A 24509-nucleotide genomic window follows, 5' to 3' on the forward strand; every position below is an offset into this window, starting at 1 on the left:
AAGTGCTAAGCATGTAAAAACAATTATAAAAAGAACAAAAAAGAGTTTTACGTAATCAAATCACATCAATTCCTAAAATAATTATTTTTAGTTGTTTTTAATCTTCTTGTTTCTTCTTCGCTAAAACTAGAGACACTTTTCTTCCAAGTCGACTTCTATTTAATAATGAAAAATTATACCCATTATTCACACATCACACACCAATCACTATACATTATTTTTTAATTTTTTAGTTTTTTTTTCTTATTAAATATGTTGTGTATAGATGATGAATAAAAAAATTTAATTAATTTATTAAAAATAATTAAGAAAATTTATGGTATGGTATGTGATGTCCGAAATGATGAATAGTAAAACTTATTAATTATATTAAAGATGAGTTTGGCTTTTTTTTTTTTTTTTTTTTTTTTTTTCTTTGCCTCTGTAAAAGACATGAGCCATAGCTTTTGCAACCTCAGATTACACGTGTTCTACTGCTTTGTTCAAATTCAAGGATCGCATTCGTTGGTTCGTGATAGAGTGAGGAAGACGACCTCGGAGTCACGGAGAGGTTCTTTGGCTACAGTCATGGTATCTGATAGAAGGCGAACTTTTTTGTAATACTTTGTAACCAAAAGAGAGCCTTTTTTGAGATTGGTGAGTTGATGACGGATTTGAAAAATTTTAGCCTGAGATTGAGAGGTAAACATGGTTTGTAGAGTGACCCATAGGTCACATGATGTGAGGGAAGAGATAACTTGGGCTAAAATGGGTTCTGTGAGTGACGACAGTAGGGTACTTAAAAGGAGATTATCTGTGCAACGCCATTGGAGGTATGCTGGACTGGTTTGTGGAATGGAAGAAGTAGATGGAGAGGGTGGGACAACTGGTAAGAGAGGAGGAGGTGGTGGAGTTGAGCCACCAACGAAATGAAAGAGTTCTTGGACATGAAGATATGGAATGATCTGAGCTCGCCATAGAAGATAGTTGTGGGAGCCTAGTTTCACAGAGACGATATGGGATATAAATTATTTCGAAGTTGGACTGTTGGAAGGAGGAGGGAAGGGAGGAATCTTTTCCTAGGAAGGAGCTATCGCTGGCCATTGGGAAGAAGACGTTAGTCGAGTGCTAGCTCTGATACCATGATAGAGTGAGGAAGAAAGTAAAAAGTTTTCTAAAGAATTCTCATTAATTTCACAAAAAAATTACAGTGCTATATATATACACACGGATGAAATTGCAGTGATTGTCTTAGGCAATTCTGCAAGCAATAGGCGTCCACAACAAAGCATTTCTCAAATATGGCAGCGTTTGTTATAGTGCTCTGCCAAAACGGTACAATTATATACAGAGATCATGCCACAACCTACTCTACATTATTCCAGAAGATTCTGGAGGAGCTGTTGACTTGGAGAGACCTTATCGTGTGGCTTGTGTCGTGGATGCCAGGCTGATAGTTCAACAGTTCGTGCGGCTTGTCTACGGTTACTTCATCTTTTCATAGTGACCGTTCTGTGCATTTATCAACAAGAGGGACATAATTTTAACCATCCATCCTCGGCTACACCATTCAACTGAAGCACACAGTAATTGCATCCCAAGCATAACACCAGTTCATCGTTGGCCTCCATACCTAGCACTGCACCACTCCATCGTTACCCGCCATGCCCATGATCACACCACTCTAATATTCTCTCCCGTTAGTCTATTTTTTCACTAGCCATTTTTAGACCCAAGCAACCAACGACCGTTCTTTTTCTCTTAATCAACTACTCCATTCTTCTCTACCCTTAGTGAGTTTTTTCCACGTTCGTTTTAAGACCCAATCATCTATTGGGCAAATGCATCCATAGTGATTAGGATGGATATCTCGTATTTTAAATCTTACTCTGTATTGAACTTGCTAATTTGGGAACATGAAGGATCTGTTTCTCTTCTATTTTTTTTCGTTGAAAACTATATTGTTTTCATTAAAATCAGTTTACAATTTTCAAGGTAAGTGCACACAAGGTGTCAAGTTAAATGTTTGAATTAGATTTTAACAGTCAAAACGTAAGTGTAATCTTGGATATGTTGGCTTTGATGCCCGGAAGCAATGAATACATGCATGGTTTGGAGAAGTATTATGTTTTAATTCAGATAAATGAAGCTTAAAAAGGAAAGACAAAGATGAGTTAGTACTTATTAACATGATATTGCTGGTGGAGTCGAACGACGCATGTTGTATATATATACTGCAACTTTTACCATGTGGCCATAAACATAATTTAAAATTAAAATCTTAAATATATTTTTGAAGGGATTGTTCCATGTTTTTATGTTTTAAATTTTCTCTACATGCTGTTCAACATAATCCATATTGCTCATGGTGTACAACATGTTAAAATTGGATTACTTATTGTTACACACATGTCAAAATTGACTATATATTAATTGTACATAAAATTTCTCTGTGATTTTTTTTATAATTTTTTATTTATAAAGAGAGCGAGACCAAGCTCGCACATTGTGCGAGCTATAGGCTCATAATATATATAGTTTTCGTTTAGGTCTTTAATATGTAGTATTAGACTATTAGTATACAAATCTCAGCTGGTCTTTGGACCATTAATGGATTGGTCGGGGTCGAACGATTAAAGACCCAAAGATGGTCAGCAATTGTTGGTGAAGCCCAAGACGGTTCTACCACATACAATTGGCAGCAAAGCCTATTATTTTCCCTTTTTCTCTCCTTCTACTAAGGCGGTAAATGAACAAGTTTGTTCGATAAGTCACTCGATACTCGCTCGGTTTCGAATCAAACTCGAGTCATGAAAAAAAAAACTCAACCATGAAAGTAGATACTCGCTCGATTAGTAAATGATGCATACCCGACTAAACTCGATTCGACTCGACTAAAGCTCGTTAAGGCTCGCTTGTTAATGTCTGAGTCAACTCGTTAGCTCGACTCGATTAATTAAAACTCATTCATATATTGATAAATATTTACATACACATATATATATATACATATATATATATATTAGCTAATAATATAAACATAGCACTTTTATAATTAAATATATAATATATATCGTCCTAATTACTTATCCCTATATATTGAATAAGGTTCATAGCTATATTTTATAATTTGTACAATGGTGGTTCTATAGCCACTGCTCCCATCTCCCGTTGGGAGTTACCGTTAGTTATATTATCATTCTTTTTTGCTTTTTCTTACATGTATTTTTTAACACTTTTAAATATTTTTTAAAAAAAATATAAAAAAATCACAAATTATTAAAAAAAACACATCCTTAATCTCTAAGTAAAAAAAATAAAATAAAAAATCACAGCGGTAAGAATAAGTGGTAAGAGTAGCATTTTTCTTTGTACAATAATTAGTTGATAAAATTTAATAATTTCATTTACTAGTATGTATGAACCATATATGAAAAAAATATATGATATCATATTATGTGTATATATTAATAATTTATGTATGCATATAATATATTATTATTATAGATAAATATCAACTAGATACATATTAATTATTTATAAATTTTTAAAATCTTATAATTCAATAGAGGTTCTACTTGTTAGTTGTACAAATTTAATATTAGACTTTTTATTTATCTAATTTATTAATTATTAAATTTTACTCAAAAAATTAAAAAAAATAAACAACTTAAGCCGAGCTCGAGCTCAGCGACTCGAGCTTATTTTTGAGGCGAGCTCGAGCTTGAACTCGAGTTAGAAGTTTAGTTTATCGAGTTGAGCTTGAACAAAGGTTAAATAAAAATCTCGAATTCATATTTTTTGAATCAAGCCGAATTCGACAAGCCAAAAATGAGTTCGGCTCGGCTCGATTTGAGTCCTACCTTCTATGTTAGGAGAAAGGAAACTCGAATGGTTGAGATTCTTGATCTGTACGTCTTTCTTATCCGGACGCAAAGACACCAAGCTCATAACACGTGGCAAAATATGCTTAGACAACAACCATAGGCAAACAATTAAAAACCTTGTCCAAATTCTTATAAAAAAAAAAAAATGAAGATATATAGACATATATAAAATGAATCTTATAAAATTTATTATTGCATTGGTAAACATTTTGAACGAAAATAAATTACCAAAAAAACTCAAAGAACTTTGATCTGATTGGGAGACCGCAAGTACGTGTGCGTGCAAGTAAGTAGATCTCTTAGGGTGAGTGGTGTAACGTTTTTGTCAATGTTGGGTTAACAACAGGCCGTCTGGCTCTTTACCGGGGGATGCTAATGAAAACAAAGCCAATTCTGACAACTACATGTCGAGATGGTCTGTCTCCTATCCACTCTCATCCATTTACGACCACTTGCTCTCCTACACGAAGGCACGCTAATGCGCTATCTATTTATCTATATATCTAGCTGTTTGTCACCCACGTTAATTTCTGTGCATGATGATCAACACCTTGTCTGTTCTTTCAAATGGAGCCCATTTCCAATCCAACTCGTTCATGAATATTTTGATCTTTTAATTCGTTGTCTTCTTCGGCCTCGATCTCCTCCCTCCTGATTTACATTTCAGTACTCTAATGCAATGCAATGAACAGCTTCCGATCGGTCTGCTGTCATATGGAGCCCAATTCTGCAGTACTGTGTCGATCGCTTGCTTGCTTCATGTTGTTGTTGTTGTTGTTTTGTCGTTTTCATGGGAATGACGCTTCGTTTAGTAAAATTTCTATCTCAGTAACAAGTACTCAGACATAAGTTTTAGAACCAATGAGCTGCTAGGCAAGGAAATTGCATGGACGTTTGAGCTGACTCCCAAATGCTTTACGCTTGGGGAACCAAAAAAAGACAGATCGGCTGGGTTTGGTGGCAAACAAATGTAGGTCCTGCCGCTAAGGCATGTCTTCCTCAATTGTCATGATTTTGTTTGTTTAGCACTGAGGTTTTCTTTCAATATCTAGGCTTAATTAATAATTACTTGGAACTTGCATTACACGTATATATATATATATATGTGTATACATTTAATTAGTTTTCCGGCCAACCCTAGAATTGCCCGTTCTAGTTATTGTCGGCTGTATGTATAATGTTCATATTAATTGAAGTTCCGCTAATTAAGATCCAACCTAAAACCGATCACATTTTCAAAAGATAAATACTCTAGTTACAAAAAAGTTCCATAAAAGTAATCTCACAAACTGATGTGATTTGATGTTATTTATCAGATTGTAAAGTTACTTTTATTATAAAGTAGATATGACAAATCACATGAAGTTACGTTAGTTTGTGATATTACTTTTGTATAAACTCTTTGTGGCTGAAGCTAGGGGTATGCATCCGAAACCCAGAAATCCTGGTTAATCCAGGCGGTTATCTGTCCGGATCTATTTATTTAACCGGCTATCCATAACCGGATGTATTTTTTTTTTTAAATAGAATTTTTGTTTCAAAATGAAATCGTTTTTGTACATGCAAAACAACACATCTTTTTTCATGTACAAAAATTAGAGTTAAAGACGTCATTTTTGTACATGCAAAACAACACATCATTTTTCATATACAAAAATTAGGGTTAAAAAAATTATAGTAAAAATACAAGCGTAGTTAAAATCGGATACCCTCTCAAACTGTAACTAGTTTTACCCATACAAATATTCGTCCGGTTTTAAAAATCTAGGTACAAATCCGGTATCCAGATCCGTATCCGGATGCACGCCCATTGCTAGGGTGTAAATCCATCATTTTCCCCATACCAAATTGGACCGAACATCCATAGGGACCAGACCGGACCGGTAGCTATTGGTCCAGTCCGATCCGATCAGTCTATTCATTCCGACCCAATTATTTTTTATTTTATTTTCCATTTTTTTCAAATAAATTAATAAACAAAATTTATTTAAATTACTAAATTAAAATTAAGTGAATTATTAATGTAGATTATATAACTAACTCATTAAAAAATAATTATTTATAATTATATTGATGATGTTAATTGCTAATTTGTTACTAACTTAGAGTATGTCAATATATTATGACAGTTAATGCATAATGAGTTATATTAAACCTTTTATATTTTGTATATGAAGCATAAATAATTAAATTATCTATAGGTCCCTATTCATACATGCTTTATATTTACTTGCAACTTAGGTATTCTACAAAAAAATTATTTAATAACTTTAATTAGATCATAGATATAGATGTTAGTAATTAGTCAATGGTAAATTGGTGATATGTTAGTTAATTGATATCATGCATTAGTTAATTACAATTTACAATAATATTTGTAATTGCTTTATATTTACTTACAATTTAGGTATTTTACAAAAAAATTATTTAATAACTTTTATTAGATCATAGATGTAGATGTTAGTAATTAGTTAATGGTGAATTGGTGATAGGTTAATTGATAATATATATTAGTTAATTAATAGAATATTAATTTGTAATTAAATATTTAAAATTTTATATTATTAATGATAATAAATTAAATGAAAATTACATACTTAATTATATAATTATTATATAAAATAATATATTTAATATATTTAAAAATTAAAAATATATATTTTCTTATTCGATCCGTCTGATCTGGTTCGAAAACACTCTACTTCGAGACGGATTGAAAATAAAAAAAAAAAATGAAATTTCTTGAATCGAGACCAACGGGCCCGGGTTCCAACTCCGGTCCGGACTGACCTACCCTTAGCTGAAGCACTCCTCTTTAAAGCCATAGTCTTGAGGCCTATCTACCCAAAAACTCTCATTTAACGATCAACAGGACTGTTGCAAATACGTACACTGATGTGATAAATTTTGTTTTTTGTTTTTTTTTTAAACCGTTAGCATATTGTGAGACATGAAATTCATGATCTAAGAATAATTTTTGTCCATTAATTTTGGTTTGCTTGCATGGATGCAATGAAAACTCTCCGGCAGACATAAATTAATGTAGGCATAAATAATAAATTACGTTCTTCCATCATCGGTTTCCTATGCGTTTATAGGGAACATATAGATGTGGCTACAAATTTTATAATTGAACAATTGAAGTTCCTTTCCAAAAACAATTAAGGGCGTGTATATTTATATATATATATATATATATATATATATATATTTACGATTGAGATATTTAAAGAGTGGTTTGGATTCAGAGATGAATTGAAATAGTTTATGAATAGTAGAATAAAAATCGAATTATTTATTATATTTTACGTAGAAATTTGAAAAAATTGTTTTGAAATTTGAAAAGTTAAATTGTTTATTATGTTGGGTTTGCTCCTTTGGAGTCCCACATCGGTGGGAGAGAATTGAGGAGCAGGCCTCAAGGCCTATAAATAGGGTGTTTGGCCTCTTAGTTAATTACACCAAGTCATAAGCTTAATTAGCAACTTGTGACTCTAAGAAAAGTTCTCTATTAGCTTTTTCTTGTAAAAAGGAAAGAGGTGAGAGTTAAAGTTTTACTAGTGGGAAAGCTTTGTGGGTGTCATTTGGGGTGAGAAGAAAAATTGTGTGATTGTAATAATTTTTCACATAGTGTATTTTCTTCTTTAGGTCTGGTGGTTTTTCTCCTGTTTTTGGGAGTTTCCACGTAAATTTTTGTGTTGTTATTATTTCTCTGATTTTCTTCATATTTCACCAAAAAGTGGATCCTGGGGGTGAATTTGGTAGGTTCAAATTCCTAACATATTATATTTTGTATAAAAATTTGATAAAATTATAATGATAAGATTAGATGAGTTGAGATGGATTTTGAATTCAAACGAGTCTAAAACTAGACTAGCTAGCTCGAGAAGAGTAATAATTGCAGGTCGCATTCCCGGCCATTTTCATGTGGATCGAGGACATCGCGCGTGAAATGAGTACTGAATTAGGTTCATTTTTACAGATTCATCGTGAATTTACTAGCAAGCAATTAAGCTGCAGGCCGTTCATTTCATGATAATCTCATGCGACTGATCGATTAAATAATGTTAACTACAGTTTATTCTATATATATATATATATATATATATAGATATATACTTTCTTCACATCTAATTTAAGCAAGCTAGCATGCAGTCCCCGTCATGTAAAAAAAAGATGCACCAGAATTTATTTATTTACTTTCGCAATAAATAAACATTGTGGGAACAGATCATCGATCGACACTTATTATGATCACAAGCACCCGTCCGTACGTAGTGGTCCAATAAGGTTCAACAAATTATTAAGTATATATCCTCTGCTCGATCGCCTCTTGAATGTGGGTTATCTAATTGCTAGCTGTACTAATTCATTGTGCAATTTCAGCCACAAGCACATCTTCAATTATCATGAGTACTACCAGATAACTTACTGATCAAAAGGCTAACCTTAAATGAAAGGAAAGTTATATAATTACAGCTTACTGAATAAAGTTTCAGAGATTCCTCTTTTGCTTAATTTTTTTATTTCTTTAAACAAATGATATAATTGCACAAAAGAATAAGAGGCCGTTAAGAGTACTACCAACCCATCTATAATAGAATTGATCAAGCCCTCATGATACTATATATCACATGAATTACATTCCTCATCAGTTCTTTCTTTGATCTTTCTTTCCTCTCCGCTATATAAAAACTGACAAACACTTCTTCAAGGGCCGGGTTGATCACTAGCATGGTTTGAATTTCCATGCAGATTTTGAGTTTCCATGCATGCATTGTACTTTGACAAAAGGGGAAGATCAGTTGTTCCTTATATATTATTAGTTAAGGGTACCTAAATTGATCGATCGGTCCCTTTGGGTTGAAGTTTTAGAACCAGAATTAGTAGTAGTGCTTGTAGTTTTGGTATATATGATGATAATTTTTAACTTGGTTTGCCGAACATACATGGCACCCGGCGGGGTCAACCAAACTTGGGTTTGGTTGAATTAAAATCAATTTCTTTAGACTTAAACCTAATCCACTTAGTAATAAGATAGGGTTTGGGTTCTCTTTTTGTTGAATAAAAATGCCCTAGCTAAATGCATGTCTGATCTCATGACAGGATTGAATGAGAGAGAACACGCACGTACAGTATTTCTTTTGATCTTTTCCTTTCTCTTCTCATGTGCTAGCTATTTATTCAATCCGCAAGGGTTAGGTGGACATGGGTGGGTTGATTTTGTAACTCTTAAGTTGGAAGTTTAGAACAAAGACAAAAGTAGTCACACCAAAATATACATTTACAGATCACATGTGACGTCCTAAACGTGCAAGATACTCTTAATTAAGAACAACGTCAATATATACCTCTTTTTTTGGGGATTCTCAACGTTGATATCGAAGGAACATTAACATCGATCGTAATGATTAAAAACAAAAATGGAGTCACAAAAGCTTAGGGAAGAGTTGATGACACGTATGCTTGCTCTCATCATCAACTATCGAGGTCGTGTTTATCTTAACAGGCCACAGAATATTGAAAGGATCATCGATATTGCTTTTTGTTCAGATTATAATCATCTCCAGGCCACCTTTAATAAAGTTTGATATGAATTGAATCAGTGAATAAGAAAGGGATCGATATCAGGTCAAGATAATCTTGCTATATATATACGCGCGCTTTTTTCTTCTTCTTTTTTTTTTTTTTTTTCCTTTCTTGGAGGGGAAAAGGAGGGGGTAATTCTGCAGTGGCTATTGAGGCCGAGTACAATATCTATAGGCTACAGCGATATTTAGGGTATGTTTGGTATTAAAAAAAATTCTGTAAAATTTCTAAAAAAAAAAAAATTGGCATTTGTTTTGTCTTGAGTTTTATGAAAATATATAGGCGGAATGTATTAAAAACTTAACCATTGATTCAAAAGTTCTAAGACTGTTAAATATTAATTTGATTAAATATTTAACTCTCAGAATCATAACATTCTACCACGCTTCTGAATCCTACATCCACGGTGGCCCACTTTATTGACACTGATCTTGTGGTTACCCTTTTCCTTTTGACGGCTTCACTCATCTATTAGTATTCAATAACTTAATACTATACCCATATAAAGTATCAAGATATTTTAATACAACCTATAGGTCGCTTCTTCCGTGACTTGAACCCATGACGTGATCTCTGCTCTGATACTAATTTTTAAAAACCCAACTATTGATTCAAAAGTCTTAAGACTGTTGGATACTAATTTGGTTAAACATTTAACCCTCATGATCATATCAGAATGATAAGTTGTATGGTTGAAAAGTGTTTTTGATAAATTTTATATTAAGATTTGTAAGAAGCGGCTAGATGAAAGGTTTTAATTGAGAAATAGAAGAACTATTTTGTGTACGTTTAATTAAAAGATGTTAGGATAAAGTCGATTTTTTTCTAAAAAAAACTTTAAAACCCAACATACTAACAAGCTAGATGTCATAATGATATATGATTTATGAGAAATTCATTTCGATCAGATTTTTCCCTATCCCTAGTGAAGGGTAACCCTAATTAATTTTAGCACTTCCCAATGAATTCCTGATCATGATCATGTCATTATTGGGAAATCCCAATATTTAATGGGATTATTAAATATTATATATGAGAAATATCATAAAAGGGTACTCTTGATGAAACCAAATTATTATAATCAAAATACAAAAATTTGCAACGCATCATATTGTACGTAGTGAAGGGTAGAGTCGACCATTCGGATCGCAGTAGTAGTGCTGAAGCTGAAACCCATGTCAACAGTATATATAATACGTACGAATCTACGATTATTTGCTTGCTGTTTTTGTAGGTTCATGTGTGTCGGTATCCAATCGAATCCGATCGAGCATATCTACAAAAGAAAAATGCCAGATGAAAACAAAAACCTAAACGAGGCGGATCAGCACCAAGGACGAGGAAGAGGAGCTTAATTAGGTAGAAAAAGATATGAGTACTCATGTAAGGCGGAAATTCCGAGTGATCATCGACAGCTACTGTTTTTCTTTTTCTGTTGATGTTGGGAGATTCCTGTCGTTGCTGCGCCAAAGAAGAACCTTCAGCAAGCCAAAAAAAAAGGCGTGAATTTCAAGCCCGCCAAATACTATATATATATTAGCATCATCATGCATGATTCATATGCATGAGTATATATATATTTTTTCCATGTCAAAGTAAGACATTATGAAAAGATGGGGCACATTATGATTGGATTAGTGCTAATCATGCTCATAAGCATAATAATTCCAACATATATATGTTACACTTTTTTATTTTGTGGTATTTTACAGTCAATATTAAGCTGCTAATTAAAGCTGAAATCCAATACGTGGTGTCACATTCACGGTGCCTAGCTATCCTGCATGCGTTGCAAACGAATCTTTGACAAAAGGGATGATGGTGGGTAACTTAGGGAACCGAGTTATATATTTCATCTGACCAAACTCGAAAAGCCATATCTATATTTCATCATTTAACCACTACATGAGCTGTGGATGGTTTTCAAGCTTTTAATCTCTTGATTTTTGACTAATTGTCCCAGAAATTAGATCCAACTCTTAATTAATGTCCTAATTAATTAAACTGCCCAATAATATTCAAAATGAGGCAGCATAAAGATGTTAATCGCATGCCTAACCAAACATCAACTATAATTATTTATGTAATCATTTTATAAAGGAAAAAAAAAGAAAAGAAAAAGGTTATCATTTAATGAAATCACTTCGATCTTTAGTACTAGACCTGATCATCCCTTTTCATACCAATTAGTACTCTTGTGCGACGACGTCGTTCGATCTTCCTAAGAAATTAGTGATCACTTATAAGAATATTCATAATTTTTAACAGAAACAATTACAAAGGCCAGATTTATTTATATATATATATATATATATATATATATATACTTTTTGGATTAAAAGCAAAATCAATTTTAGGGTTTTCATGATCCGGGTTTTTTTTTTTTTTTGTAATTTTGGAAGGACGTTGATGTGGTAATTATATAAGCATACCGTAGTTTAAGTACGTTTTACGATGTTCTTATGATATGAGGCATGACTGCCATTATGTTGTTGGAGGTGGGTACCATTTATATTAATGAGCTTTCTTTGATAGTCTAGACCCTACTTGGCTACTTCTACCTAATTCAAGAAAAAAAGGTCCTAAATCTTGAGAGAATCGTTTTTAAATGAATAATATTTCACCCGCTAGATGCAAGAAAAAAGTACGAAAGTTCTATTTATTATAATAACATTCCATTGATCTTATTCCAATATAATTAATGAGATGGCATACGGACCCATTAACCAAATTAATTTGAGTTATCTTTTAGAAAGTTAAAAGATGATTCAAACGAATATAAAGTGTCACATTTATAAATTAGTAAGATAGGAATATAATACATAATAATATTACTCGAGGGAAAATTGTTAACGGTAAAGGTTGATTTGATTATATAAAATTAAACTATCTCGTTTCATCTTATATAATTATTACAACTTTATCAAATTTTCATATAAAATATAACAAACAATTTAACTTTTTCAAATATTAGATTTTTTTCAACAAAACATCTTATTTCATCTCATCAGAATTGAATAATCAAACAAGGCCTAATTCTATTATATTTTTTTGAGCATGGATTGGAGTTATTTGAGCATTACATGCATTTCTTGATTACTGATTATAAGTATAAATTATATATAGAAGAAAGAAGATATAACATTCTTGAAAAAGTTATAAGATATAATGTACTTACGAATCTTTCACATTTTAAATTATTTAATATTTATTGGTCACATTCTAAATTATCTTTTTTATTTTTTTATTTTTCTTTTTCATATTTTTGTAACACCGTTAAATAGTTTTAGAGAATAAAAAAAATATCAATACACTAATAGTCAATTCCTTAATTAGTAAGTAAAAAAAAAAAAATACATAAACGATCATAATGAGAAGATAAAATGAAAAGACATACTAGCATTATTTTTTAAAATAATCTAAAGTTTAATTTATGAACGGAGAATATGCTTGGCTCAACATATAAGAGCAAAGCACCTACCTCAAACTATTGATGTTACCTACCTTTTTTAACTATATTATATGTTTTTTATTTAGCATATATTTGTTTGAATGCGGCCTTTTTAGAATATTAGTTCTAATAAATTAGATAGATAGATATATATATATCTATCTATCATAAAAAACCCCGAGAGCAAAGCCAGGAATCATGCATGTATAACCGCGGTAGAAAACTGAGAAAGAAACTACAAAACTTTGAGCAAATCATTTTGTCTTTTAATTTAATAAAAGAATAATATTATATAAAAGTTTAGTGAATCCAGTATCTACATAAAAATAATAATTTTTTTTATAATAAATTTTATTTTTTTATAAAAAAAAATAATACACGAGAGTCACATACTATATACTGTTACACAGCCTAAACTATTACGTACCAAGTACTTCTAATGGATTTTGTGCCACTGAACGACTGGACATACATATCCCACGTGTGAGGCGGGGCGGTGGGTTTTCAATTCCATCAACGTGGAGGAAGCGAGAAACACAAGGAGCCCACGGGGTCCATGAATAGAGTATCTTGTTGGGAAAATGGAAATAAATGAGATCAGAGCCAGCCGGGCCCCACCCCCCTCACCCCACTTTGATGAAAAAACTGAAAGGGACCCTTTAATTCTGGTTCATCGATATATATATATATATATATATCTATGTGGCCACAGCTAGCATTCTGGGGAATAATTGTCACTGTAAATGTGAATGACAAAATTCAGGGTTCTCGAACCCAACAAGATCGATCATATACTCACTCATGATATAAACATGACCACTTGGCCAGATCCATGCTAGCTCCAAGTACGTACAAATTTGGAAGCCCAACACAGTATTATATATATATATATATATGACAGAAAGCGATTACACAACATGACATCTCATATTTCTTGTTCCTAATAAGACAGTTCAAACGCTCACAACATTTTCTCTTCATAGATCTCATCGGCCTTTTCTGCAGAGAGACTAGACCGGGGGGGGATTAATGTCTGTTGGACTGTAAACATGGCCCCGACCAGCCTTAATCGCTGTGTCCATCAAACTTCTGGTACGATTTGTTTGATTAACTGCCAAAATATTTATGAAGCCATAGACATTTCAGTTTCAAATCTCCACCAGTAGTACTACTGTTCAACGCAGTACTGAAGCCTGTGTACTGGTTTATAAATTATACATATACTGCTCCTACTATTTCTCTACATGTAACTGGGTCCTGCCCCCCTCACCTATAATGTTTTCTTTATTATAAGAAACAAAGACAACAATAAAAATGGAAAGGGTATGATCAGATATTTTAATCCTTTTTGTTTTTTTGGGGGGTCAGGTGAGCTATTTTCATCATGGGGTTAATTGATTGGTGCAATAATTCGAATTTGTAAGAAATTTCGTGAGAATAATGCTGCATCTTTTTGTGAATGGCTTTCACTTTTCAAGCAGGCAAATGAACAATGAAGAGGCAAAGCAGATTGCAGTATCATGCTGGCCTGATCATCTTTATTGTTTTCATATGGTTGACTCTTATGTATATATATATTATAAACTGGTCCCGTAATCTAGCTGCTCACGTTGGTGTTCATATATGACTGCCAAAAAGAGCTTACATTCCAAGATTGAACAGTAGAACTTAATGCATTTGAAAGAGAGATTCCGCAAGGCTGCTACCACCAATCACAAAGTATATGATTCTTATTAGATCCATTAGAGGTGTCTCTGTCAGACTTAAAACTTGAAAGAGATCAAGTACTTACAGATGCCACCAGTGTAGTGTTCATCCCTGAATGGATTGCGCTCTGATAACCATCTTTAATACTGTCAATTATATATACATATTCGTCCCTCTTATGAATTTTTTCAATAGCTTATCATGTTCAGCATTAAAAAAAAAAAAAAAAAAATACCACAACTGGTGAGCTAGCTAGGAGACTATATATACTAATTACTATTATATATAAATGATCTTCTAAATAAGCTTCACCATTTTCCCGGTATTGTTGAAAAGGGTCAAGTCTATCTTGGTGCCTAAAACCCTCTATTTTTAGACTTTGAGGGAGATTCCACTACTATGTGCAAACTGTAAAGGTTCCAAGTCTATACGAGGAGGGTCCCACAAAGAAAGTATAAGGGAGATGTGGGGGTCCCCATGCTGTCGGTTGGCCACCCCGTTGGGTAGCACAGAACAGGACCATTACGGCAAATGTGGCTCACAGCCTTTCCCTCACGCCTAGTGGCCATTGATGTGTGCCCCACGAGTCCCTCTACACCTGTACTCAACGCCACTCATTTTACAACTTAGCCCCCCTGTTCCGGGCTATATATCAGCATTGCCAATTGCCTAGATTTTAGTTGAGACATTGATCGAGCCAAGACAGGCTCAGGTCTTTGTATTTGGTGGACATTGATCGAGCCAACACAGAGTTGTTGGGTCTTACTCTACTAGATTTTGCTTGAATTTGGTGGAACATTTTAGCTTCACAGACAGCCCAGCTTAGACTTGTACTCCTGAATGCTAATTTTCTCATCGATCCTTTCTTTCTTTTCAATTCTCCAAACATTTCCAAGTCCTTTACAGCTTCCCTTTCCTACGTATCTAGCTGATGAGTTGCATGTTTTCTTAGAGTTTTGACTTCTAATCCACCAAATTTGACTTTACTCCCCCCCTTCTGTTTGTCACTTAAACTGGTAAAAAGCACGTATCCAATAAAAATAATCAAAATATTGATGATTTTACAGTATTAAACTATTAATTATTTCTGCTTCACTTATTTTATTTAATTCAGCTAATTTCAAAGTGAAAGAACTACTTTTTTAAAAAATCAAACAATTAAAAAGTCAAGCTAGCTACTATGATCATAATTCATCAGATTAATATGACCTGTCAAATGCCAATGCCTGCCATCCCTTCCCCCACTCTAAATGTTATTTGGACTTTTTGTGTGTTGTACATGCTAGTTGTAAATCAATAAGTGGACCATCCGGACAAGGCTAGCTAGCTAGCTAGCTCTTAGAAGGGGTAATAATTCGATATAAATAATAATATTGGGGTACTTCGATCCCTATTATATATAGTTTCTATATATATATATATATATATATTGATTCAAGATTTTGCTAATTCTGATCATGATCAGCAGATGCATGCAGTCCATGGACATGATGATCAGAAGCCTCTCTTCTTTTTCTTTCTATAATTAATATTTCTTCTCTTCCATCAAGTTTTGATGTTATAATCTCGTTGTAAGAGAACCTTAAAAATAAATAAATTTCCTTTCACTTGGACAATACTTTCATATTGTAGCAAAACAGGGCCGGGTACTGCAAGCAAGGGCGTCGCAAGACAAAACCATATGCTGTAAAAGCGCCCCCTGCATGCACTTTATCTTGTGTTTTATCAAGCAGAAATTGAGCTGATCAGCATCTTGATTTTGCTCACAAATAATTACAATATGGCCCTTTTTTTTAAAAAAAAAAAAAGAAATATAGAATACATATCTATTTATGGTATTTGAATAAACAACACTAAAACTACTTTGGTATGGATGCAATATTAATCCTTTAGCGGCGGATCATTCTCATCATAATTCGCTCATGACTTGCATGTTTATTTATTGATGGATTGGGGTCCCCTTCCTCGCGTCAACCTCATTTTATTTTGCAATATTTCTACATTCATCAAAGTCTGATCAGATGATCAAGAACAAACAATACATTAATGAACTAAAAAAGAAAGCTGCAAGAAGAAAAGAAAAAATCTCATGGCCGATATATAAGATCATATATATATATATATATATATATATTAATATAGATAATGATCAGACGCACACAAAGTTGAATAGAATTGCATGCATGACCTGCGCCCTTTATAATCTGATCATCAGAATTAGTTGAAGATTACCTTCAAGTACTACTGCTAGATTAACACATTTTTTTAGCATTTCATTTCATTAATATATGATACTTTTCGACTATGCATGCATGATGCAGTAACACATGACTAACCCTAATAACTTCATCATCCTAACATCTTTTTTTTCATGTCACACCAATAATATACAAATGTTTCAAGGTCATGGACCACATGCCATAAATGCCGAAAAAGAAAAACTACAAGGTATTTTCGCTATTATAGCAAACAATGAAGGTAATCTTATAAAGTTTCATATATGCCACACATAAATATAAATATAAATATATGGCTATATATAATTTATTATATTGTGTGGAGGCTGTAGATCATGAGCATTTTGGAAAGTCATCTTTGATAGCGATGCATATATATATCCTATTCCTTCTTTTAGCATTGCTTTACTTTTCTGCATTCTTTTTTTTTTTTTTTTCTTTTTATAATGGAAATAAGATATTAATTTTTTTTTATTTTATAGATTTACAGTAATATACCCTTTTTTGAAATAATTAAGGAAATGCAGAGGGGTACGATGTTGCGTATAAAATAGGGTTTGACTAAAGTAATTCCGGGTTTGCACTGTGAAAAAAAAAAAAGAATGCTGTGGCAATGATGAGAGGGCGGGGCACCGGTGGGCGCAGGATAAGCACGTGGGCATTGCCTTTAGAAATGCACGCTGGCATGTCCATCCTAAACTTAAAGTGCCTCTAAAACCATATTAATCTTCTTGAAGTCACGATTAAAACAAGGAAAACAAAAAATGAAAGAAGAAGAAATTACATCGTTAGTCGCATTTTCCAGTTCGAATTTTTGATTGGCAGTTTCTTTTTCTGGGGAGCATCGAAAATCGCAAACCCCTCTCAGGTTTTAGTTTTAATACATCCTATTTTCTTAATTTGGCTAATGTTTGTCATAACTTGACACGTATATATATTTGTTCTAGAGCTTCTATATCTTCCTTTTCTTTTTTTTTCCCCGGTGTTTTTGTTTGATTGGCTCGGTGGGAGTGTGGTTTGGATGAATTTTGATGGGATTACAGTGACTGTATTTTTTGTTTGGATGTCCAAATCACATGGGGTAAGGAATTTGACTGAAAGGACAAAGACATTGGAGTGTTTGATCTTCTGAATTTCTGTCACTTTATGATTCTATATATAAAACTCGGATAGCTTATACCCACAGCAAAAGCTCTTTGGTAATCCTTCATTCTTGGATATCCTCTCTCCTCCATGGAGATTTTTATCTTCTCCTTTCTTTTTAACCTTCCTGTATATGTTCAAGAGTTATTTATTTTGTGGGGTTGAGACTGGCCGACTATATTTATAGTTGGGTTACTAAGTCGGGGAAATTTAATACAGGAAATGGGTGGCCTTGATTGTGTTCTTGCCTCAGAACTTTTTCTTGCTGTTGGATGAGAAAGTTCTTGTGAGCAAACTGCACTTTCAGAGAAGCTCTTTTTTGTGTCAAGGAGCATCTGATGAACACTCAACTACAGAGATAACCAAAAGGGATTAGTCATGAAGTTTATGAAACTCGGATCTCGACCGGATACTTTCTATACTACTGAGGCTGTAAGGTAAGAGTATACCTGCTTGAACAAGTATGGTTACATTTAATCTGAAGGAAGATACCATGGATGGTTTTTTTTTTCTTAATTCAGGTCAGTTTCCTCTGAAGTCTCTAGTGATCTCATAATTCAGGTGAAGGGAAGCAGATACTTGCTTCACAAGGTAAATTTTAGAAACCTTTCAAAACTTCAAATTGAGGGTAGTTTAGTTTGATATATAATGCTAATGAATTGAAAGATGATCTTTGTGTTCTCTGGAGTGATTCATTTATGTTTATGGCAAACAGTTTCCACTTTTGTCCAAGTGTTTGCGCCTACAGAGGATGTGCTCTGAATCTCCTGAATCCTCGCAACACCAAATAGTCCAACTTCCTGATTTCCCTGGTGGAGTTGAAGCTTTTGAGCTATGTGCAAAGTTCTGCTATGGTATTACAATCACCCTCAGTGCCTACAACATTGTATCTGCTCGATGTGCAGCTGAGTACTTGCAGATGACAGAGGATGTTGAGAGGGGGAACCTGATATACAAGCTGGAAGTTTTCTTCAATTCCTGCATTCTTCATGGGTGGAAGGATTCCATTGTGACCTTGCAAAGCACCAAAGCCTTTCCTTTGTGGTCAGAAGACCTTGCAATAACAAGCAGATGCATTGAAGCAATTGCTTTAAAAGTCTTAATTCACCCCTCAAAGGTGAATTTGTCACATAGTTATTCCCGCCGGGGAAGGGACGATATATCATGCAATGGTGCAGAGAGTCAGAGACATAAACCAGAAAGCAAGGGTTGGTGGGCAGAAGATATAGCAGAATTGGGAATAGACCTTTATTGGAGAACCATCATAGCTATTAAATCTGGTGGAAAGGTACCCTCTAATCTTCTTGGAGATGCTTTGAAAATCTATGCTTCTAGATGGCTGCCCAACATATCAAGAGATGGAACCATCAATAAGCAAGCAGCATCAGACTCGGAAGCAGACTCGAGCAGTGAGGTAATTTCAAAGCATAGGCTGATCTTGGAATCCCTAGTAAGTTTACTTCCAGCAGAGAAGGGAGCTGTTTCTTCCTGTTTCCTTCTTAAACTATTGAAGGCAGCCAACATCCTTAATGCTTCTTCTTCTTCAAAGATGGAATTGGCCAGAAGAGTGGGACTTCAGTTGGAGGAAGCAAGAGTCAGTGATCTGTTAATACCCTCTTTATCATATTCAAATGATACACTATATGATGTAGACATAGTCATGACCATATTAGAGCAGTTCAAGTTACAAGGACAGAGCCCCCCAACTAGTCCTCCAAGATCAAAGCTGGGATTTGAAAGAAGAAGGTCTCGATCAGCAGAAAATATTGATTTCGAGTTTCAGGAGAGTAGGAGGTCGTCTTCAGCATCTCATAGCTCAAAATTGAAGGTTGCAAAGCTTGTGGATGGGTATCTTCAAGAGATTGCCCGGGATGTGAATTTGCCTTTGTCAAAGTTTATTGCAATAGCTGAAGCCATACCTCATTTCGCGAGGCTGGATCATGATGATCTCTACAGAGCTATTGACATTTATCTCAAGGTAAATTAACAGAGCGGCAACTTGGGGTTCTCAGACTTGCCATTATTCACACTAAAGATAATAAATATTTCTCGACACATATCACTGTCACGCATTGTAGAATGTGGATCCCCGTCTCCAGTAGATAACCAACTCTCTTGACCTTAAAATCGTGTCACGTCCACAATTTATTAGTAGCCAGGATTAGGCTGACCCACAAGAAATTTGGCATGTTTGGATATCTGTTTTGGGCAGTACAGCCAAAATTTCTGTATCTGTGAGTTTTGCGGTTGATGTGATTCAGCTCTCATTTGTTGACCTCCAAAAGATTTCCCAACAACTTACTTAGATATTTAATTGGGGTTTACAATTTCACATCTTCCATGTTTTCCAAGATATAGGAGAAGTTTGAAAATCCTCTTTGGGATCATAGTATTAGGCTTACCGTCCTACAACTAGAGAGGAATCTTCTCAAAAAACCTTGTGCCCATATTATACCACTGTCATTTTTTCTCTGATATGACAGAAGCCTAGATATTATACCTCTGTCAAATTTTTCTTTGATTTAGAATTCTAGAAACAATTAGTGCATGATATGATACAGATATGTCATCTGCTGACCTGTAGATGGTTAACCTATGCAGAAATTAGCAGGGTTTTAACTTTTGTCTTCCATATTTTTAGGATGATTAAAGTCCTAGACCTTTATATGTCTCTCTCGTTTTTCTTTGAACTAAACTAATGGAAGGAATTAGTATATATACAATTGATTTTCTATGGTGATTGAGATGCTTATTGCCTGACAAATCCAGGCTCACACGGAACTCAACAAGAGCGAGAGGAAAAGGTTGTGCAGAATCCTAGACTGCAAAAAACTATCAATGGAAGCGTGCATGCACGCCGCACAAAATGAGCTACTCCCTTTGAGAGTGGTGGTGCAGGTTCTTTTCTATGAGCAAGCGCGTGCTACAAAGGCGGGTGGCAAAGTGACCGACCTGCCTAGCAACCTCAAAGCACTCTTAGCCACTCAAGGGATTGACCCCTCAAGGCCTCCACCACCATTAAGTACCACTACCACCAATGCAGCTGAGGACCAATGGAGTGTCTCTGGCCTTAAATCACCAAAATCAAGTATGTCAACTTTGAGAATGAAGCTGGCCGAGGATGATGACTTGGATGGAAATGATATGAACCCAGATGGAATTAGCAGAAATTCTAGGCTTAAGGCTCTCTGTGCTCTTCCAACAAGACCCAAAAGGATGTTCAGTAAGTTGTGGTCCATCAACAGAAGTGCCAATGAAAAGAACTGAGTGGTTTTTGTTCATTTTGCAGTTGGGGATGGTAATTTAAAAGAGTTAGCCATATACTCGCTTTTTTCTTTGTTCTTGCAAAATGCATTGTAACTTTTAGGGAAAAGAAGTCGAGAATCTTAATGTGCAATGTAATCTATTGGAATAAGAAACAAAAAAGTTCAAGACGTAGAGTGAGATATCACTTTGGTGAATCCTCCTTTTTGTTCAAACCGGAATACGACTCTTCGGTGCAATTGACTAATTGTGGGACCTCCATCTTCGTATTTGTCTATAAATCTGCAACACCTGTCTTTTTCTTTTGTTTCAGCTCATTGGATCCTCACCTTTCTCAGTTGATTTATATGTATTTTTCTTTTTCTTTTTGGTATTTCTTGTCTGACACAATACGGTACTGTAATATTGTTGTTTTCCTTTTTCAGCCTTTGATTTTCACGAAATGTTCAGCTGAAATCAAACTCCGTTTGAAGTACGCACAAATGTGTATGGCGTCTGAGAAAAAGCCGATTCATTGCAGGATTTTTGTTGGTTATATACATATTACAATAAGAGAAAACAAAATCAGCTCCAAACGGTTTATTTACGCACTCCACGATTATATATAGTATTACTCATTTTACCATTCGTGCAGAACTAATTAATTTCCTTTCCTAAGAAAACATCCTCTTTTAAAAGCTTTCTATTTTCTCAAAATTCTTGGTTATCAAAAGTATCCTGTTTATTATGACAGGATAAAACATATTCCTCTAAAAAAAAAAAAAAGATAAAACATATTCGAGATATAATTACTCCCATAATCAAGACTGAAGACACATGAATTTGCCCCTAAAATACGACATCTAAAACAAACCTGAAACGGAAAACCCAGAAAAACTAGAATGCTCCATGCAAGGCAATTTCTTATCAGGATTGCTAGTCAGGTCGAAAAATCTGCTGCAATGATTACAACTTTGAAACAGAAAATATGGGTCTATATTCCTTCTGTCTTCGTCTTTCTTTCATATTACACTCTCAGGACTCTTATTGACTGAATCATTGCCATTTAGTGATCATGGGGGTGACAGTCATTATTTTCTAGATCGAGTCAAATTGTGAAATTCCGGGTCTTTTTCTTGTCAACAAATAATTGATGGCAATATATACCAACTTTTAACACTGATGTCAATCCTAGCTAGCTAGTTGTGTGCATGCTGGAGAAACAGACACGGTTTGGCATAATAGAAAGAAAGATAGAGAGGGGCAGGCAGAATCTTTTCTTTTAACTTAGGTTATATATATATACATATATATAAGACTTCTGTTGATCATGGTTTATGTGGTGGTCGTTGTCGTTGCTTGTCATCATTGCACATAGTTTTCCTCGACAAAAGTCCAAAGCTTTTGATACACATGAAGTTGCCTGGATTTTCTCTGCTTGTTGGCCTCATTGTTGGAGGGTAGCTGCACCATCTGGAGGTTGATACATGAGAGAATTTTAATCATTCCTTTTGTCTTCATAAATTTTTCAACTTCTCTTAACATGTTTCTAGCTTACTCTTGCCGCGCTAGTCATATTTGAAACTTGTCTATGCACGCACAACAATCTGCTGCATATGACACGCGATTCAAACCTACGTTGCAGACATAATAATAAAAAAGAAAGGAAAGAAAGGGGTAGATGACACTTTATCAATGATTTTTGTTTTTCTCCGATGGCCTTTGTGCTAGTTCATGTTCTGAGGAAATTCTTGGGTCTCTCCACCCGTCTGTAATTTTTAGTTTTAATATTAATATTATGTCATCTTCCCAAAACAACTAGAGAATCTTAATAAAACAAAACTGAAAGATTAGGGGAAGATTCAGATTTTCATGTGCAAGTCGGAGACAAGTACCACACAGTATGAGGAGTTTTCCATGATTCTATCCAAATTAACAAGTATAGTTCTTATGAATTGGGTAAAACTAGCACACAAAAAAAAAAAAAAAAAAGGAAAAAAGAAAAATTCTGAACAAGTCTGAAAAAGAAAAAAGTAAAAAAGAATAGCAAAATCATGGACAGGATGCAAGTGATTTCGATGCGAATCTACGTGATCCATTGTTGAATTTTCTACACGTGTTTTTATTTCATCTACAATTGCGTGATGAGAAACTAGACGTTGCATATCTGTGGATGTCATGCGGTCATAATTAATATTTTATTAAATGAAAAATACTATATAATTAAGTTAACAATTTAATTTGATCTATGACAGAGTAAATGAAAGCTTTAGAAGAGTGTCAATTTCTAAAACTAACTTTATGAATCCATTTGTTACAAAACGAATAAAGGCATGAGTCGAGAAAACTAAAAAGAGACGCCTATTGTAGAGCATCAGCCAAGGCATATCTATATATATATATAATATATATAGTCATAACTATTCCAGAGTCAGCTCTTGGTTTTACCAAGATAATGGGCTCCAAGCTAAGATCCATTGTCCTTATTCTGTGAGTTTTAGTTGAGATCTCCATCCCCCTCTTCTCCTATCCTCGCACAGTAGCACTTATCCATTGTTGGGCTTCCAAAATGTTCGTATGTTTGGAAACAACGCAGCCGTATAAGCTGCAATGACTTTTGCAGGTTAACGCCTCTCAGCCCAATAGAGAAGCCTTTTGACATGAATTGGGATTGACCCATCTCGTTTCCTCTGTATTTTCGAACAAACTGGCTCTTAATGTGCCAGCACCGTCACTTGGTCAAGGCTTAATTAGCCTCAAAACTTTGTGAACTTGAACAATTTTTATAATTTGATAAGCCGCCGTTACATTAATTCATTTGTCAAAAGGCCGTTTAGGTCTTCGTCCAAATAGGATAGAATGGAATATACATATATATACATATATATACATATATATGTATACATATATAGCAACTAAGAGCCTTATGCAAATGATGGGTTGAAACAACACAACACGATAGCATATATCCCTTTGTCTATTTCGTCGGAAACTGCCTCAAATTTCTATCATAAAAATTATGGTTAGACCCTTTATACGGCGGTATTTGTGTTATATATTTGGTGGAATTTAGGTCCAAGCTGGCGATCCTCCTATTCGAGGAGGAAGGACCTGTCACCTCTTCAAAGAGCCACAGGTAATAGTATTTTGAGGCCGAGACATTCCTGTAAGTCTGTGGTGCATACTTTCAATTAGGGTCTTCAATCCTAATCGATCTGGATCGGAGCTGCTTCTCTCAGATTTCAATTATCTTGAGCACAAGACTGCTTTACA

The 24509-nt window shown here is 34.3% G+C and overlaps 1 protein-coding gene across 2 annotated transcripts; it reads left to right on the forward strand.

Annotated features, from left to right (window-relative positions):
* The first annotated feature begins 17580 nt into the window (after positions 1 to 17580).
* On the forward strand, positions 17581 to 21427 carry LOC121256406 (BTB/POZ domain-containing protein At1g67900). Of its 2 annotated transcripts, XM_041157202.1 has the most exons (5): positions 17581 to 17718; positions 18213 to 18430; positions 18515 to 18584; positions 18709 to 19971; positions 20763 to 21427. In XM_041157202.1, the coding sequence occupies exons 2-5, from the start codon at positions 18372 to 18374 to the stop codon at positions 21258 to 21260; spliced, it is 1890 nt and encodes a 629-aa protein (XP_041013136.1). In that variant the 5' UTR covers positions 17581 to 17718; positions 18213 to 18371; the 3' UTR covers positions 21261 to 21427. The 2 variants fall into 2 exon arrangements, with proteins under 2 accessions (XP_041013136.1, XP_041013135.1); XM_041157201.1 differs by lacking the exon at positions 17581 to 17718 and having other exon boundaries at positions 18029 to 18430.
* Positions 21428 to 24509: the final 3082 nt, after the last annotated feature.

The sequence above is a fragment of the Juglans microcarpa x Juglans regia genome, chromosome 3D (genome assembly GCF_004785595.1).
Source record: "Juglans microcarpa x Juglans regia isolate MS1-56 chromosome 3D, Jm3101_v1.0, whole genome shotgun sequence".
Lineage (NCBI taxonomy): Eukaryota > Viridiplantae > Streptophyta > Magnoliopsida > Fagales > Juglandaceae > Juglans > Juglans microcarpa x Juglans regia.